This window comes from Kogia breviceps, chromosome 9 (genome assembly GCF_026419965.1).
Source record: "Kogia breviceps isolate mKogBre1 chromosome 9, mKogBre1 haplotype 1, whole genome shotgun sequence".
Classification (NCBI taxonomy): Eukaryota; Metazoa; Chordata; class Mammalia; order Artiodactyla; family Physeteridae; genus Kogia; species Kogia breviceps.
The window spans coordinates 62,242,589-62,260,495 of record NC_081318.1 but is presented as its reverse complement, the minus strand read 5'-3'; the positions used below and the strand labels follow the sequence as shown (position 1 = coordinate 62,260,495).

The window sequence follows — 17,907 nt, the reverse complement described above, 5'->3', positions numbered from 1 at the left end:
AGGTTAACACCGTCAGTAATAATGTGTGTTGATCTCCGGTAGCCCTGATATGAAACACTAAGAAGGGCACTCCACCTCTGTGGTTTCCTTCCCTCAAGTCTGTAACCCCAGTCTAATTATGAGAAAGCAGACAAACCCAAGTTGAGGGACAGTCCACAAAATGCCTAAGCAGTACTCTTAAAGGGCATCAAGATCATAAAAGACAAAAAAGCATGAGGAACTGTCACAGGTTGAAGGAGACTAAAGAGACTTGACAACTCAATGTGTGATCCTGGAAAAGAAAAAGGACATTAATGGGAAAACTAGGAAAATTCAATAAGATTGTGGTTTAGGTAGTGGTATTGTACCAATGTTATTTTCCTAATTTTGATCATTCTACCATGGTTATGTAACATTAGAAGAAGGGTACAGAGGATCTCTGTATCCTATTTACAATTTTTTCTATCAGCCTAAAATTATTTCAAAATAAAGGTTTTTATAAAATGTACATTGCAGCTTCCCTGGTGGCACAGTGGTTAAGAATCTGCCTGCCAATGTAGCGGACGTGGGTTTGAGCCCTGGTCCAGGAAGATCCCATATGTCACAGAGCAACTAAGCCCGTGTGCCACAACTACTGAGCCTGTGCTCTAGACCCCATGCTCTGCAGCAAGAGAAGTCACCGCAACAAAGAGTAGCCCCTGCTCACCGCAACTAGAGAAAGCCCATGCACAGCAAGGAAGACCCAAAGCAGCCAAAAATAAATAAATTTATTTTAAAAAATAAATAAATAAAAATGTACATTGGATCATATTGCTTCTCTGCTGAAAAAGCCTCCAATAAGCACTTAAAGTAAGATGTCTACTTCTACTCCATGGCTTACAAATTCCTACACAATCTGACCCAGTTCACCTCTCCAGCCACTTTTGCTCTTACCCACGATGTGACCTGAGGCCTTTTGCACTCACTGTTTCCTCCATCTGGGATGTCCCTGCCCTCATTGTCTCTAGTGGCTCCTTATCCTTCAGAGCTCAGCTTAATGGTCATCTGCTCAGAGATGCCTTCCCTGACCACCCAGCCCAAAGCACCTACCAATCACACTCTCTTACTCGCCACCCTCCCACCCCCAATCTGGTATTTTTCTTTTTGTGTTTTGAGTTTGTTTTGAGTTTTGTATTTTTTATTTTCTGTCTGCTGCCGCTTGAACGTAAACTGCATCAGAGCAGGGTCCTCATGTGTCTTGTCCATCTCTTTATTCCCAGTGACAAGAACAGTGCCTAGTACATATGAGATCATCCATAAATTTGTGCTAAGTGAATTAATGCTGCCAAGCTAATTGGTTTTGTAGTTTTGGTTCCCTTTTCAGGGCACATCTGAAAATCTAATTAGGAGTTAAACATGAAAAGGTTTTTATTTGTCTCTGAATTAAGTCCCAGTTGAGTGAAACCTTATAAGTAGACGCATTTGAGTTATCGGATACCTGTATTGCACCTGAATTTTAAACTCCTATAAATTTGTTTCAGTATTTGAATTTTAAAATTAAAATTAAGTAATGAACATCCCTTCTTGGAAGATGACACAGTCATCACTAAGTCATCCAACCTGTAGCCTGATGCCACTCAAACTTTTTCCACCACCCTCTGAGCAGCACTGCCCATTACCAGATTTCATCTCTTAAAATGAAGCCTGTCTTCCAGTCCAAGTTTAATCCTCAAGTGTGTAAAATAACCAAAAATGAATTCTCAAGTGCTTCAATCTACTTAGGTTTATTTAGGAAAGAGTACATTTCACCACACTTGTAGTCATTCAGGTACCATGAATTGGTTTCTTCCTAGCCTTAAGTTCATGTGTTCATTTGTATGTGACTTGAGGTTTCAAGGTAAAAAAGGTGACAGTAGCCTCATACTGTTGTAAACAAAAGTGTGAAATTTTTCCTTATTGTGCAGTTGAGTCCCATATTAGTAAGTGGAGAGGAGGAAGAATGGAAGGTGTTAAAAAACAACAGATTCATATAATTATAGGCATTTTAAAACATTACCTAGAACCAGGACATAAATATCAGATAAATATTTAAAGTGAAGTAAAGTATACAGAGATAACAAGGCAAAAATTATAGTTAGTTCAATTTCACAAGCATTTAATTAGTGCCCTGAATAAGACTTTATGCTCAGCCTTGGGAATCCATAGTTTGGATGAGGTCCCTGTCCTGAGAAAGCTTAGGTTCTCACGGGAAAGATAGATACGTTGCCCACCCACGGACACCCCAGTACCAGGTGCCAAGAGGGCGCTGCTGTCACAGAGAAAGAGGGATCACCTGCTTCACACAGGAAGTAGCTTTTGAGCTAGGCTTTAAGCAATGAACTTGATTTTGAGAAACAGAAGAGGAAGGAGGGTAGTCACTGACCATCAGGAAGAATGGATTCTAAAGCCTCTTCTCCGTGGAATGTTGAGTGTAAGCTAGTCACGGATTAATAAGGAAGCAGTAGTAGCTTTAACCTTCACTTCTGGATTCCTGGTTCCTGACTAATGTTTTACAGCTGTTGCTTGGGGGATAGTGTCAGGAATGGGATGCATTCTGAAAGAAGTCTGTATTGTTCATGAAAACAGACAAGAATCCTGGTGGCATTTAGAAAGCATTTTTAGAGACAAATGATTGGCAAATGCGTCAATACAGAAATGTGAAATAAGAGTAGTGTTCAAAGTATGTCCCTAGCAAAGTCTGTGTTCAGGGAAAAAACATTCTGGGAAGCTCAGTGTCACTGCTTGCCTGCGTCTCAGCCGTTGGTGTATGTGTATTCGGACCAGTAGCTGCCTAGCAGCCCACGCATCCATTGTGTGGATGCACTGCATTGATTAAATCAGTCCCCAAGGTAGGGAAAGAGAATGTTTTGCTACTATAAATAACTATGCTATGATTATATCTGTATATACATCTTTGTGCCCATTTTACTACTTCCTCAGGATGTAGTTTACTTCTAACAGAAGTACAATGTCAAAAGATGTATACAATTTTGACTTTTAAATAGTTACTGCCAAATCAGTCTGTAGAGAGCTTGTACCAGTCACTTCCTCACCAATAGTGCCCTCTGAGGTTGTCTTTAAAAAATAAGGCCAAATATATGCAAATATTGAATCATTATGTTGTACGCCTGAAACTAATGCAATGTTGTATTGCAGTTATACCTCAATTTTATAAAATAAGAACAAAGAGTAAGGTAAAGATTAGGCATTAGCAATTCAGATTGGGTTCCAGCTCTGCATTTTAAAAATCCACCAAGTCACCAACTTAATTACCTACATACCCTCAACCTCCACCCCCTGCTCCAGCTAAGACCTATGCCATGGATAAGGTATTTGAATTGCTTTACAATCAAGTGGAATGTAACTCAGAAAGCAGGGATCAAAAAGTCAGGAAGAGGGAATAATAGGGGGAAACTGGCCCTACATTATAGGCAGCCACAAAAGATTCCCACAGTCATACTTGACAAACGCAACTTTTTTATTTCAGCTCGAAGCAGCACATTATCAGCTCGCTTTTCAGTACAGAGGTCATTTTCTGGTTCTGATTACAGAGCACCAAACGCACTGACAGATGCACTCAAGTGAATTTGATCTCTCGTTTGGTAAATGGAAGAACAGCATGAAAGTTAAATGCGGTGGAGGCTTACCTTGTAGCCTGCCACTTGGATTTAATTTCGTCTCGTTTTTGCCTCTAGAAGAGAGAGGACCTTGTGATTTGTCTCTCTCCTCTCTGTAATAAAAATGTTCATTGTTCATGGCTCCTTTTGGTCTTTTCTCCATCAGTCTTGTCTCAAGAAGAAAACGAACTGGGAAAATTTCTCCGATCCCAAGGCTTCCAAGATAAAACCAGAGCAGGAAAAATGATGCAAGCGACAGGAAAGGCCCTCTGCTTTTCTTCCCAGCAAAGGTGTGTGGCCTGCACTGGGGCTCTGTTGTTGGGGGAGGTCTCCTGAGAACCTGGGACCCACTCATTCATGAAGGGAACCTCCTACTGGTCTTTAGAAGGCTCTTGCCTGCGATTGAGGAGCTCCTCTGTTCACAGTTAGTCTGTTCGCACTTAACTCTAATTCAGATAACATGTATAATCTTTTTCCTTCCCTATTAACTTTTTAAAAATGTTTTCATATTTCTTCTGGTCTATAGTTAATACACCAGTCACCGTGAGTGCTATACTAGGCTTATATTTGACCTTCAGTGTTGCTCATAGCAATCTATCCAGTCCCCTTCCAGCAGCTGACTAAAGCAGGAGCCTAATGAGACCAGGCAGAAGGGTTCCCTGAGTGCCCTCTGGGGGCAGTTAACTGGAGAGGGGTGCTGTTCCAGATGCCCTCTACGGTTCTGCTCAGACCCTGGGTCAGCAGCATCAAAAGCCTCACCTGAAAGTTTGTTAGAAATGCAGAATGCAGGCCCCACCCCAGAATTACTGAATCCAAATCTGCATTTTAATGGGTCCCCAGTTGTCTTCCATGCACACGCAAGGTTGAGAAGCTCTGGTGCAGAGAAAAGTGTAATAGATCAGTGATTTCTTTTTTAACACTACCATAACTTACGTTCAAGGTCCGTGTAGAAGAAACAGGAGCCACTGCGTAGAGTCACACTTTGTATCTGAGAAGGTGGCATTCCTTCTCTCCTCCTCCTTCCCCAGTAACTAACAAGCCCCCCAAAATGTCACTCACTAATATTAGGCAGACTTTATACCTAAGTAAGTCTTGTAGGTAGTCTCCAAAAATATTCGGGTCACAAAAATGTCACTCACCCAAACTGTCCAACATTTTCTTCTGCTGTTAATTTTTCCTTACTGCTTTCTCTCCCAGGGGGCCGAAAGCAGGCCACTACCTGTTATACAGGTGTTCCTATGAAGATCCAAGAAAGGTGGGGTGGAAAGAAAGAACCAAATGTGTTCATGTTTCAGTGGTTCCCCCTCCTGAGCATTCTGGTTCTCTTGAATGACATTTGGACCCCAACTTTCATAGTTGAATGCAACAATTTCCAGTAGTTCTCTACCCCAGTTTTCCAAGAGAAGTGTTTGTTTATAATCTTTGATTGCACCTTTTAATCTTATTTATAACTGTTTTCCTTGCAAAAATAATACATACTCATTCTAGAAAAATTTTAGAACAGGAACAAACCGAAAGGAGAAAATTTAAAACAACTCAAATTTTGCTAGTAGAGATTGACTTGCTTTTAACCCCTTGATAGATACTTTCAATGCATATGTGCTTGCCCCTGTCTTACAGGGATCACTGATTCCTGAAAACTCTTTCATAAATTCTTATATATTTATTTATAAATATATAAGCATTGTATATTTCTTAAATTATACATATAATCATCACTAATTTCAGTGGGAAAAATTATTATACATACCTTCATGCCAAGATTACCATCCATTTATGGGAAACAAGCCAAATCCTTGGACACAATCACCACAAGAGTTAGTTACTGATCATATAATTATTTTATAATGTTGCTATCCAGTTATACACTTTCATAATTGTGTACACAGTTATCTCACAAAGCATATGGTACCTTACGTTTATATAGTCTAACCTTTGGATACAGACAAAAAGAGTAAAAGAAATCAACCAAAACAATGTAAATGGTAACTATAAACCAGCAAACTGCCCTGTATCCATAAATTAATGTAGCTTAGACAGCTTGCAATTTGGAAGGTGGCCTCCTGCAAGATGACTCTGATTCCATGGTACTCAACTGCTCACCAGGCACACGAAATCCAAACTAGTTCTCTGCACATGAGGAAAGTAGGAAGATTACGTAAAACTCCCATAAAGTTGAATTCTCAAACCTCGAATGAACATAATTTGGGATTTGCCAGAATATATTTGTAATATAAACAGCAGCATACCATACAATTTTTGAATAGTATTGAGTACTGATTATTTAGCAAATTGATATTTTGTTCAAATAATCCTAACTTTTTTAATGTCCATATATACCTTTTTAAAAACGTCCATAGCGTGTTATTCTATTATCTGGGCATGCCATGATACATTTAACCCAAGCCCTCTGTCCGCTAGTGTCCACTTCTACCTTTTCCTACCAAAGAATGAACGTCTTTGGATTAGACCTTTAGGTGCTTTATTATTTATTCCCATTGGGTAGATTTTAATGAATGGAAACGTGGGCCAGTCTTTCACTGAAGTTTGATGTTTCCAGTTATTGGATTTTTTCTTGGTCTAGACTCAGTCCCTTATACCACAAGTGAATGGGTTTTCACCTTTTTGATTTTATATGAAACAAGTTACAGAAAAAAATGAGGTGACTTTTTATGCCTTTTTCTTTTCTTCAAGATCTTAACACCTATCATCATGTCATTATATCTTCAAAGGTTTCTAACTTTGTAACAGTCAAAGAAATCAAGAATATTTTATTCACAAGACTCCGTTTCAGCCAGTTTAGGAAAATTGGCAAACTCTAAAGGAAGAGATAAAGGAGACCAGAAATGAATAGGATCCTTAGAGGAACAGCTGAGGACTCTTTCTTTAAATAGAAGTCTCCAGTTTTATAAACCTTCATACCAGCATTTGTTTTACTGACTTATTTGGTAGTCATTGCTACAACAGCCCATTCAGTTTGATGAAAAGTGAGTATTAAATTTAATCCAACGGTGATAAAACAGAAGCTTACTTTATGGCACAGCAATATGTTTTTGAAAACAGCCTGCAACATCTAGGTAGGATGATGTGAGCAAGCTATTTTTAGAGAAGTGCTGAATATTTAACAATGATGCTTTACAGATAAGAGGAAAACCAGAGAAAATAGTAAAAGGAATTTTTTTCTTTTAAACAGTGTATAGCCCCATCTATAATCTTAGATTGCTCTACATATGTCTTCAGACATTGATGGAACTGCCAAGAGCTGACTTCAGCTCACTGACACCATTTTTCCCTTCACCTTAACAAGTTTGCACTTAAATTGAGATATAAATACTAATCTTTTAGGTTTTGAACCTATGCCCCACAGCTTCATGGAGACTACTGTATTTTAAGAGTATAATTCATCCAACATTACTCATTTGGGGGAGGAAGATGAAAGAAGCAGTATCCTCCTTCCCCTCCCAAATAAATATTTTATCCAAAGTTTGATATGCATCAAACAATTTTTGATGAATAAATAACGGCATGTTATGACCAATATTATAATTATTTTATACCCACTTCATTGTATAATATACATTCATTTCTGGTGTAGTATCCTTAAGTTTTTTTTTTTTTTTTTAATAAGAATCAAATCACATAACCTATCTGAAAGTGCCTAACACAGTAGACCCTCAGTAAATGTACTTCTCCTGCTTCCTAGACCATTTAAAGATGCTTCTGTTCATACGTCATTCTCTGTGACTATTGAAGCAAGCAGCAGTTGCCCTGGCGTTTGGAGAGTAATCCAGAATGGCCTAGACAGGGAGACCTCATCCTGCACACATCCATGCCTTCCCAAAGAGCCAGGCTTCAGGGAGGCAGAAGGCAGGGAGTGGCCAAGAGCAGAAATGGGAGATAGTCATGCCTTGACCTTCCTCCGTTAACACAAGATTGGTTTCAGCTTTAAACAAGTACTCTGCCCAGGCGTGAGGCCACCCCCAACAATACTGATGGAGAGACTCCCCAGTGATACAGTTAAGTAACAGTAATCTAAGGGAATCAGCACATGGACAGTCATCTCTGGTTGACTCATCAGTTCACATACATTTCAGTTATAATTCAGCAAGTATTTCTGCAGCCTCGACTATGTTTCAGGCACTATTCTAGGCTCATGAGTTTAAGACTGGTAAGCTATCAAGGATTCAAATTGCTGGCCCTCTTAGTTTCAATATTGTGGCTTTACCCTCTGGTCTAGGTTGGCCTTGCGAAATCCTTTGTGTCGCTTTCACCAAGAAGTGGAGACTTTTCGGCATCGGGCCATCTCAGACACTTGGCTGACTGTGAACCGCATGGAGCAGTGCCGGACTGAATACAGAGGGGCATTATTATGGATGAAGGATGTGTCCCAAGAGCTTGATCCAGACCTCTACAAGCAAATGGAGAAGTTCAGGAAGGTAGGAGATTTCATGAGGGTTACCGAAAGGGGTACCTGCCGGAAGGTAATGAGATGTGATTTGAATCCCTCTAGTAAAGATGTAAAGCAAAAGCACCAAGGATGCAATTAATCATTGCTGGTGTCTCTTTACGTGACAGAATACCAATTAATGTGATCTATAATTCTCTAAGGATAAGATAGAAGAGACAGCTGGAAATTGCTGGGATTTAGTAACTGGTTTTAATTAAAGTCAGATTTTCATGTAATGTGCACTTTTTGTAAGGCTGTCACTTGTAGATGCTTCTTCATGCATAACTAAAAATCAAGATTAGACCAAATGAAACTGGAAAGTAAGAACAGACTATTGGGGAAATCCTTTTTAATTGCTAATGAATATTAAAATTAATAGAGTAATAATGCCCCTTTGTTGCGTTTAGTTGTAGGATTAAATAATGTGGCATTGACTCCATCTGCAATAGACCCTTCAGCTATTTGTATGGGCAAAATAGATAGCTGAGGGGATGGATATGCTCTTAAATTTCCCTGAAATGACTGGTGAGCAGCAGAGGAACAGTGTTTCATTGTTTGTTTAAGCGTCCGTGTCCATTTAGCTGTTTGGAGATTTGCTCCTGCGAGGATACATTGCACCACTAGGTGGCGGTCATACACTGAATATTTATGAAAATGCAGCGAGATTTGTTTGTGTGTGTGTGTGTGTGTGTGTGTGTGTGTGTGTGTGTGTGTGTGTGTGTGTGTATAACCTTGGTAGGTCTTTGTTTGGTCGACTTGGATATATTTCAGGGTATGAAAGACCAAAAACTCAAGCAAATGTAAGGTTTGACATAATATTGTGTCAATTGTCTAACTCATTTCAAATGATCCATTTGTAATTGTGGTATTGCTTAAAATACCTAGATTTCTAAGTACATCATTGCAGAGCTGTGAATGGGAAACCCTGCTGGTGGGCAGGAGGTTACATGTGTGGGATGTGGGAGGATGGGGGGAATGTGTGGAGTGGGGGAAAAGAGGGACCTTCTGTTGCTTAAGAATAGGGTCAGCAATTGTTGACCGAGGTATTAGATTGACACAAGTTCTTTTAAAAGGCAAGTTTTACTTTGGTTTGTAATTTAGAATCCATCTCTATGAAGGGACCTCTGAGTCCATTTTCTTTCTGATCATAGATGGCATTAGTGTGTTAGCAATATCCAATTCCTTAGTAAGGCAGGTTTCTGAGCTCACGGAAAATCGGAACTGAAAAGTTCCTTAAAGATGAGCTAGTGAAACTCACTCATTCTATAAAAGAGAAAACCTAGGCCCCAAAATAGTAAATAAAAACTTTTCAAAGGTTGATAGCTAGATGTTGGCAAGCCCAGGCTACATTTGAAATTTCCTGACTTTTTAATCAGGCTGGTAATTTGGTTTGTCTTTGACTATTTAAGGGTGTTGGAGGAGGATGGAGTGGAAAGGTTAAAAAAGGAAAAAGGAAACAAAAAACCCAACATTATCTGCAGGGTGTAATGCCAGTCACTCTCTGTTACCTCCTTTAAGCCTCACAATAACCAAGACACAGATTTTATTTTACAGAGGAGGAAAATGATACCTAAGTAACTAGCACAAGATCAGACAGGGAAATGAAAGTCAGAATCCTAGAAAATATGCATAATTTTTTCTTTAAGAAAGGAAAGGGGGGCTTCCCCGGTGGTGCAGTGGTTGAGAGTCCGCCTGCCGATGCAGGGGACACGGGTTCGTGCCCCGGTCCGGGAAGATCCCACATGCCGCGGAGCGGCTGGGCCCGTGAGCCATGGCCGCTGAGCCTGTGCTCCGCAGCGGGAGAGGCCACAACAGTGAGAGGCCCGCATAACGCAAAAAAAAAAAAAAAAAAGAAAGGAAAGGAAGGGAATTAAAGAACTTACCTAAAATTGACAAAGGCATTTTCATAGTAACAACTCTCCTGTGATTTATTCATTCAGCAAACATTTATTGTGCACTTTTATGTGCTAGGTAATAAAGTAAACATAAAATTATTTTGGAAGGCAGGAGAATTTCACGTGAAATTGTGTTTGTTTTGTTTTGTTTTGAAGGGTGGTTACTAGCTGTGTAAGGATGAAATTAACCAAGCCCTTTGTCATTTGGTTTGCATGTTGAAACACTACCCACTCTGTAGTGTCATCAATCTGTGGATTTTGGAAAATATGGGTTTAAAAAAAAAAAATCCTTTGCATGCAGAAGTAGCTGAAGCAATGCCTTACTCCACAATCCCATGTGTGCTGGATTTAATTTAATAGCTGAACATGGTGTACTTGGAATTTAGGGAAATAATTTTTTTAAAAGAAGTCTGTATTCAGGTGTATATTTGATTAGACTAGACTCTCCACAAGGACAGGGACCCGGTTAGTTCTCTTTACTGCCACAATCCCAGGGCCAGCCCAGCACCTGGTCCAAGTGAGCACCCATATCAGATGGCCAGACGCGAGCCATGGCATTTGAGTGCCAGATTCATGCCTTCCCACACCTGTAGAGCTTTCCCACCACATGCAACTGACCTTATAATGTTTTGGAAATTGATATATATGGTTCTGCAGGTAAGAAGGAGCATTATTAGTTTGTGGCTTGCTGCCCTCTTTGGAATGAATTTAAATTGTGGAGGCTGTTTGCATGGAGTTCATAACACGAATCTTAATTTTGCTTCAGCTTTAGTGTTTTTTCCCAGTGGGATTCCATTTTAAACAGAGTCTCCATTTATCTCTCAGGAAAGTGTTGCTGAAATGTGTTTTCTGAGTCCTCTGGGAGAGTGGTCCAGCTCCTTTGGAGTCACCGTGGGAGGGGAATTTAGTCTCCTCAGAGCCAGCTGCCTCCCTCACATTCTAACTGATGAATCCTGCACTAAATTCTGTTCTTTGGGTTCATACTTTCTGAGGAAACAACATTCTAATTCATACTTCACAAGTGTGACCCCCACCCCCGCCTGGTTACAATCTTTAGTGTGCACTTATTCATTTATTCATTCATCCAGCAAATGATATTGAAGCTCACCTTGTGCCAGGCCACCTGCAGCGGGATACAGTAGTGAGTGAGCAGAAACAGAGGCTGCCCTGCTGTCCCGGGCAGTCACTTGGAGACAGAGCAAGTAAACACGGTGTGGTAAGGTGAACTGTTGTCTCAGGTAGCACATGGTGCCACAGGAACACCCAGACGGGCTTCCTGGAGGAAGTGGCATCTAAACTAGCCCTGAAGGATGAGAGGGAAGGAGCAGGGTGGAGGGACTAGGGACAGCAGAGCAGAGTGCCAGTCTGAGGAAGCAACGTGGACAAAGGCCTTTAGGTGAAGGCAAACAGGACGAGATTAGCTCCTTTTAGGTCCCTGCAACCAGAGTGTGAAAGGCAAAGGGGGTGGGGGGCAGATAAGCAGACCACAGCTGAAGGGACATCTCCCTGAGGACCAAGGGGAATGAAGGGTGTTGAGAAGGGGAGGGGAATGATCCAATCTGTGTTCTCACAAGCTTGCTCAGATTTCAGTGGGGAGAAGGGATTGGAAGGGCCCAAGCCTTGAGGCTGGGCGAGCCACAGATGAGACAGGGGTACCCAGGGAATGAAGAAGGAAGTGGACCAGAGAGAAATAAATGTCCTGTTCTGACCTCCGCCAGACTCAGTAACAGCACCACGTTAATTACAGAGCTCTTCATTCGTTTTTAGAAATGAGCAGAATAGGTATAAATAAATGAAGAGCAAGATCAAATGTACTTTCACTTCCAACCAAGGCTTTTTTGCTAGTGTTTTCAAGATGCTAAGCAACTTTTTAAATAACACGCAGTGAGCATGACCGAAATGATGAATGAAAAACTTAAAATTAAACAAAGCAAATGATCTGCTTTCATTCTGGCACCCTTTGAGCACAGAGGCCCGATGACAGAGCTCTCAGTGGCAACGTTAATAAGCATTTATTAAGTGCCTATCTTTGGGGGTGGAAATACAAAGAGGTGGGAAAGCTTGATCTCAGCCCTCAAGAAGGACCCTGCTAGTCATCTGTTCCTTGTCAAAATTACCATGGTAAACAAGACACCTGGAGAGTGGGGCCGTGTGTAGCTCTTCTCCTAAAGACCAAATAATGGGAAATGGTGGATGAATTTAAATGGACAGGGCTGGGCTGCTGTTGCCATTGGAAACCACTCCTGACAGTGTGATTCATCCCAGGAGGGAAATGGATGGGAGAGGAGGCCACAAAGTATTTTATGAGCAGTTACAACGTGTGATATATGTGCCCTTTGAAGGCAGAGTAAAAGGGTATAACTTAAAAATAGAAGTCAGCTTCTTGTAGCAGATTACATCAGCTTAAGTTGTGAGCTCACAGAAGAGCTTTTGCAGCCTGATGCCCTTGAGAGAGTCCTCCTGGGGTCAGTTAAGTATCTTGTTTTTCTTGAAAGTCAGAAATGGGATAGAGGGTAATTATTCTAAATGGAATAAAAGCTGTGCTAGGTGTAAGAAAATAGTTCTGAATACTCTAAAGAGATAATATGGAAATGTATATGTGGGCATTTGGATTAGTTGGAGTCCTATAGACAAGGACAAGGGAACTGGCGTTTTAATGAGGGCCATTTATTAAGTGGCTTAATGAAATCCTACAGCATTTGTCTTGTGTTTCATCACCATAATTCAAAAGGGTATCCAAAAAGGTATTGTAGGGAATGTGAAAGATACACTGGTGTTCTCAGGCTTGTATCTATTTAAAAGAATGCTTGATTTTGGAGAGCTGTGAATTCGCTAGACATTTTATCAAAGGGTATGTTACCGTGAGAAGGTTTGTTAACAAATGGTGGTGGCTTAATAGGCGCAGACATATTAGAGTCATCTGTCAGTGGTGTCCCTGTGTCCCCACTGAAGGTTTGGGTCTGTGGAGCTTGATCAAGGACTAGTAAACAGCAGTATTGACATCAGAGGGGTTATTTTTCTGTGGACAAAGACTTGGGTTAATTAATTTGACAGTATCATTAATTACTGCTGAAATCATTGGTCCTTGTCAGAGGTCGGGCTCTTTTAGCAATTGAGGGCAGGTCCCATGGGACCTGGAGATGCCAAGTAACGCAGGCGTGTCACTGCTCAGCCATCTCCCTGTTCTGCAATAAAGGCCTTTCCTTTTTGCCTGAGCCATCCAGCTTTCAGGCTTAACCCAGTGTTCTGACTCTGTTCAGGGCCAAGGGCGGGGCTCCACCCAGCAAGTTGTGTTGAGTGAGTGTGGAAAATGTCAGGATTTGGTCCATACAGTAGACGAGCAGTAAGTATCTGTGAAGGCAGTATCTTGACTCCTAGGGCTTTGCCCAGTTCATACATAAAAGCGGAGGGAGGATTTGACCCCTTATCTCACTGTCTTTTCTGGTTCTAAAATTCTCTGCACTGGCTTGAGTCCTTTGATGAGGTGAAAGTTCCTTTTGTAAAACTAACACACACTATCGTATCTGTTTCACAACCCTCCATTTTCATTTGTTGGTATTTGATGTGTGCTTCTTATTTGTCTTGGTTGTTTAACTAGGGTGCCTGTTTTTTGTGGTCCCCAAGAAGATTGAATCTAGCTGCTAGCCTCCACCCTTGGGTTGCTGTTTCTTTATACTACCTAAACGCCAAAAGAAAACCATGCTGTTTTCACATGGCACGACGAGGAAGGAAACAGATCATTATGCCCTCACTTTCATTTCTGAATTTCATGAGACGAGGCCTTTGCGGCCTCGTATGTCTTTATTGATTTTCTCCACTGAACTTGGTGAAGAGCAAAAATTAGTTTCAGGGTTAAGCCAAGACCACTTGGAAAAGCATGCATGAAACAGCTAATTCTTGCAGAGCTGATGGCTGGTTGGCTTCTGCTAGTGCCTGGAGATAGAGAGGGGGAAGAGAAGCATGACCTCAGAGTGGGGTGGCGGTACGCTCTGTTCCCAGCCCTGCGTACAGCAGCTGTGACAGCTCCGATTGGGGTAATGAGCCATTTGCAATTTCTCATCCACTCAAGGAGAGGGTAGGTACTAGATGATCACCAAGCTCTCTTCCAGCTGTAATATTTGTATTTTTCCTCTGAATCGTTAAGCTCTAAAATCATTAAGCTCATCAGTAAAGAAGTATGTACACTTGAGCAGGGCTAACGTGTCCTTTTGTGTAGTGTTTTCCTACTACAAGCAAGTTATGGTCTTGTTGCGTTTGCTTGGGCCCTATTGCTGTTGCTGTAATCTTGGACTCTGGAAAATAAGAATGTTTCACTCCTAATTCTTGGGTAGAGGAGCCCTTGGTGTTTACAAAGTGTTAATATTTGGCTCTTATTTAGATATTCATACTTTTGCGAGGGTCAGAAACCTGTGGCCCACGGGCCAGCTGCCTAATTTTGTAAGGTTTTTATCGTTAACACAACCATGCCCATTCATTTACTTATTGTCTGTGGCTTTTACAATTCCATGGCAGAGTCGAGTAGTTAAGGACAGAGACTGGTCTGTAAAGCCAAAATATTTATGTTCTGCCCCTTTACAGAAAAGTGTTTGCTGTCCTCTAATTTATAAGCACCTCCAGTACATGTTGAAGATTTTTTTTATCATAAAATGTACTATCTTAACCATTTTTAAGTGTCCAGTTCAGTAGTGTTAAGTATATTCATATTGTTGTACACAGATCTCCAGAACTTTTTCATCTTGAAAACCTGAAACTCTATACCCATTAAACAACCACCCTCTATTTTCCCCTTCCCCAGCCACTGGTAACTATCATTCTACTTTCTGTTTTTAGGACTTGAACTACTTTAGATTACCTCATATAAGTGGAATCATGCAGTATTTCTCTTTTTGTGACTGGCTTATTTCACTTAGCATAATGTCCTCAAGGTTCATCCATGTCATAGCATGTGGCAGGGTTTCCTTCCTTTTTAAGGTTGAATAATCCATTGTATGTATATACCACATTTTATTTATCTGTTTATTTATCAATGGACATATTTGGGTTGCTTCCATCCCTTGGCTATTGTAAATAAGGATGCTACGAACATTGGTGTGCAAATAACTCTTCAAGACCCTGCTTTTAATTCCAAATACATAATAAACAAATATAGTTTATTTTTAGTGTTATGATTTCTCTTTAGTGTTTTATTTAATCCTGCCATTGAATAAAATTGAGACTCAGGCTATGCAAGCAAGGAGTCATTTGATTTTGATGTTATCATCTTAGAAGATACTATCTACACATACTAATTCATAATTCAGGGACTTCCTTGGTGGCGCAGTGGTTAAGAATCCTCCTGCCAATGCAGGGGACATGGGTTCGATCCCTGGTCTGGGAAGATCCCATACGCCGTGGAGCAACTAAGCCCGTGTGCCACAACTACTGAGCCCCTGTGCCACAACTACTGAAGCCTGTGCACCTAGAGCCTGTTCTCCACAACAAGAGAAGCCACTGCAATGAGAAGCCCGTGCACCACAACGAAGAGTAACCCCCATTTGCAGCAACTAGAGAAAGCCCTTGCACAGCAACGAAGACCCCGTGCAGCCAAAAAAATAATAATAATACACTTATTTTTAAAAAAATTCACAATTCATATTGTCTAATTTCTATAAGAATGGTAAATATTTGGACTTTAAAAAAAATTAACGTATGTAATACCGTAAAAGCTAACGTGTCAGCTTAAAGTAGACTTTTTTCCTCTGTCTTGAGAGAGGTATAAAATATTTGCATATGGCATTTCTCTAACTGTTTGAAGGAAAAGCTTGCTTAACTCTCAAGTTTCAGAATGGACTCTGGGCAAAAGTTCATTATCAAAGTATGAACTGATCCAGTCCAAAGATAGTTTTCCTTTTGCCAGATTGTCTGGCTTTTCTTCCTAAGACTTACATGTCTTGGATGGCATATGCAAGCCTGGTCTGTAGAATTTCGTGGATGATAATATACAAAACATACAGATTTTACTGAGTAGAACCATCAGGTTCCAGATCGAAATCTTATAACCATGGCTTTCTCAGTGCCTCAGCAGCTAGAATCTCTCGGATGAATTCATTATTTCCATGTTTCATCACATTGTGTTTTTGGCTTCAGGTTCGGAGGGTGGCTGGTGCCCATGACACCCTCCCTCCTTCTTAAAACCAGACTATTCCATCTGCCTCTGTCTCCTTTTGGTAGCTTCTGGAGAAGATGTCATTTTAGATTATGGTTTAATGGAAAATTACTGTATTCAAGTAGTATGATATACTACTTACTGTCTCTATAGTTTGTCTCCAAGTCTGTCATGTCAGTATATCCCTCTAGATTACCCTATTCCTTTTGGTTAACAGCTCAAATATCATCTTTCCCAGCTAGTCCTCTTATTCCCTCATGGTAACTTGGTTGCAATTTTTACCATCTTCAAGAATTTAGTATAAAAGAGGACAGTTGCACCCTGGTGGGTTAACTTAACACTCTCTTTTTAAATGTTTATGCTTTAGGGATCTATTCCACTATGCTATTATTCTTATTTTACAAAATGGTGGTTTACTTAGACACACAAAATAGAATGTGGATTTTATTTAATTTCAAACAGGAACAATGTATCTACTCTTGCCTGAATGCCAATAGCTTTATAGCACTGTAAGTTACTTTTATTAGAATTAAGAGGAATTTTCTTCAAATACATTATTCTTTCCAACCAGACTTTTCAGTGACAGAAAAAAATAATGATTTGATGGTTGTCTAAACTGTCACTTTTACATCTAACTGGATTTATAAATTGGCTATGGAGAGTTCATATTTCAGAAAGAAAGCTTTGAATCACAATCGCTTTAGGAAAACACCTGGGTTCTGTGTTAGTTTGTCATCAAGGTATATTGAAAGAATTTGAATACCACTTTTTAAATGATTGAATTATTTTTGTGAACCCCTAATAAAGCATTCCTGACAAGATTTATCTGAGCAGCATTGGCCCCGTAATAGAGTCATAGACTGTCAGTGGTTTCACAGGTTTTCCTGTCTGTCAGTAAAACTCAGAATCTCCTCCATCCCAAGTCCAAGTCCATCCACACCTCAGTGTCTGAACAATCAAAAGAATGAGTCAATAGAAAACTGGTATTTTCCATTCACAGTTCTGAGATTTAAAAGAAAAGAAGAGGTATTTGATGATTCCTTGATTTCTAGGGAACAGATGTAATTTTAATCTCAGAGGGAAATTAGCCAGGGAGGCCCTCATGTGACCCAGTATATGACCTGGGCATAGTAGCTCTGCTCACTAAAGCATGCATGATTCAGCTCACTCCTCTCAGAAGGCTTCCCTTTGCCTCCTTTAATGAGTTTTTAGTAAAAGTAAAACCTTAAACAGAAAGCATCAAAGTGTATGTGCTTACCCTTCTAGCATAAACTTTTCAGGACAATTCCGGGTATAAGCGTATTATCCCAAGTGAAAAAATTCTGTTTCCTATTCAACAATTATCCCACACTTAATCATTACACAAGATAAATGAAACTCATATTTAGGAGCCCTAAAATCTTACACTGGCCAATTTTACATGGACTCAGGGAGCCCTAAGAAGAAGCGGGCCTTGAAAGGCCATTGGTATAACTTTGAAATGAAATTCCCACATGCATTAATCAGGCTTCTGTTGTTCTCATCAAATGAAATATGATTTTAGGGCTTGGTAACACTTCACAGTTGATTGGCTCTTTCTATCCAACTACCCATCTATCTGTCCATCCATCTATTTAAATTCACTCCCCAGCTGTGATTCTGAGACAACCATTGTCATTTAGATGCTGATTCCTTACTGTGGTTCTTCTGGTGACTGCTGACATTGGAATAAGGGCTACTACTCAAGATAGATTAATTATATAAACAAATTGAGGGATGGGTTTTTGTTTTTTTTTCTGCTTTGTTCTTTTAAATCTTTTTTTTTTT

General features: G+C 40.2%; 1 protein-coding gene across 21 annotated transcripts in view; it reads left to right on the top strand.

Annotated features, from left to right (window-relative positions):
- ICA1 (islet cell autoantigen 1) overlaps positions 1-17,907 on the top strand; it is a 146,400-nt gene that overhangs the window by 29,506 nt on the left and 98,987 nt on the right. For all 21 annotated transcript variants that reach the window (XM_067042557.1, XM_067042568.1, XM_067042560.1 and 18 more), the window contains 2 exons: positions 3,781-3,904; positions 7,852-8,050. In XM_067042557.1, the coding sequence (XP_066898658.1) occupies positions 3,781-3,904; positions 7,852-8,050 (323 nt within the window). The remainder of the gene's footprint in view (positions 1-3,780; positions 3,905-7,851; positions 8,051-17,907) is intronic.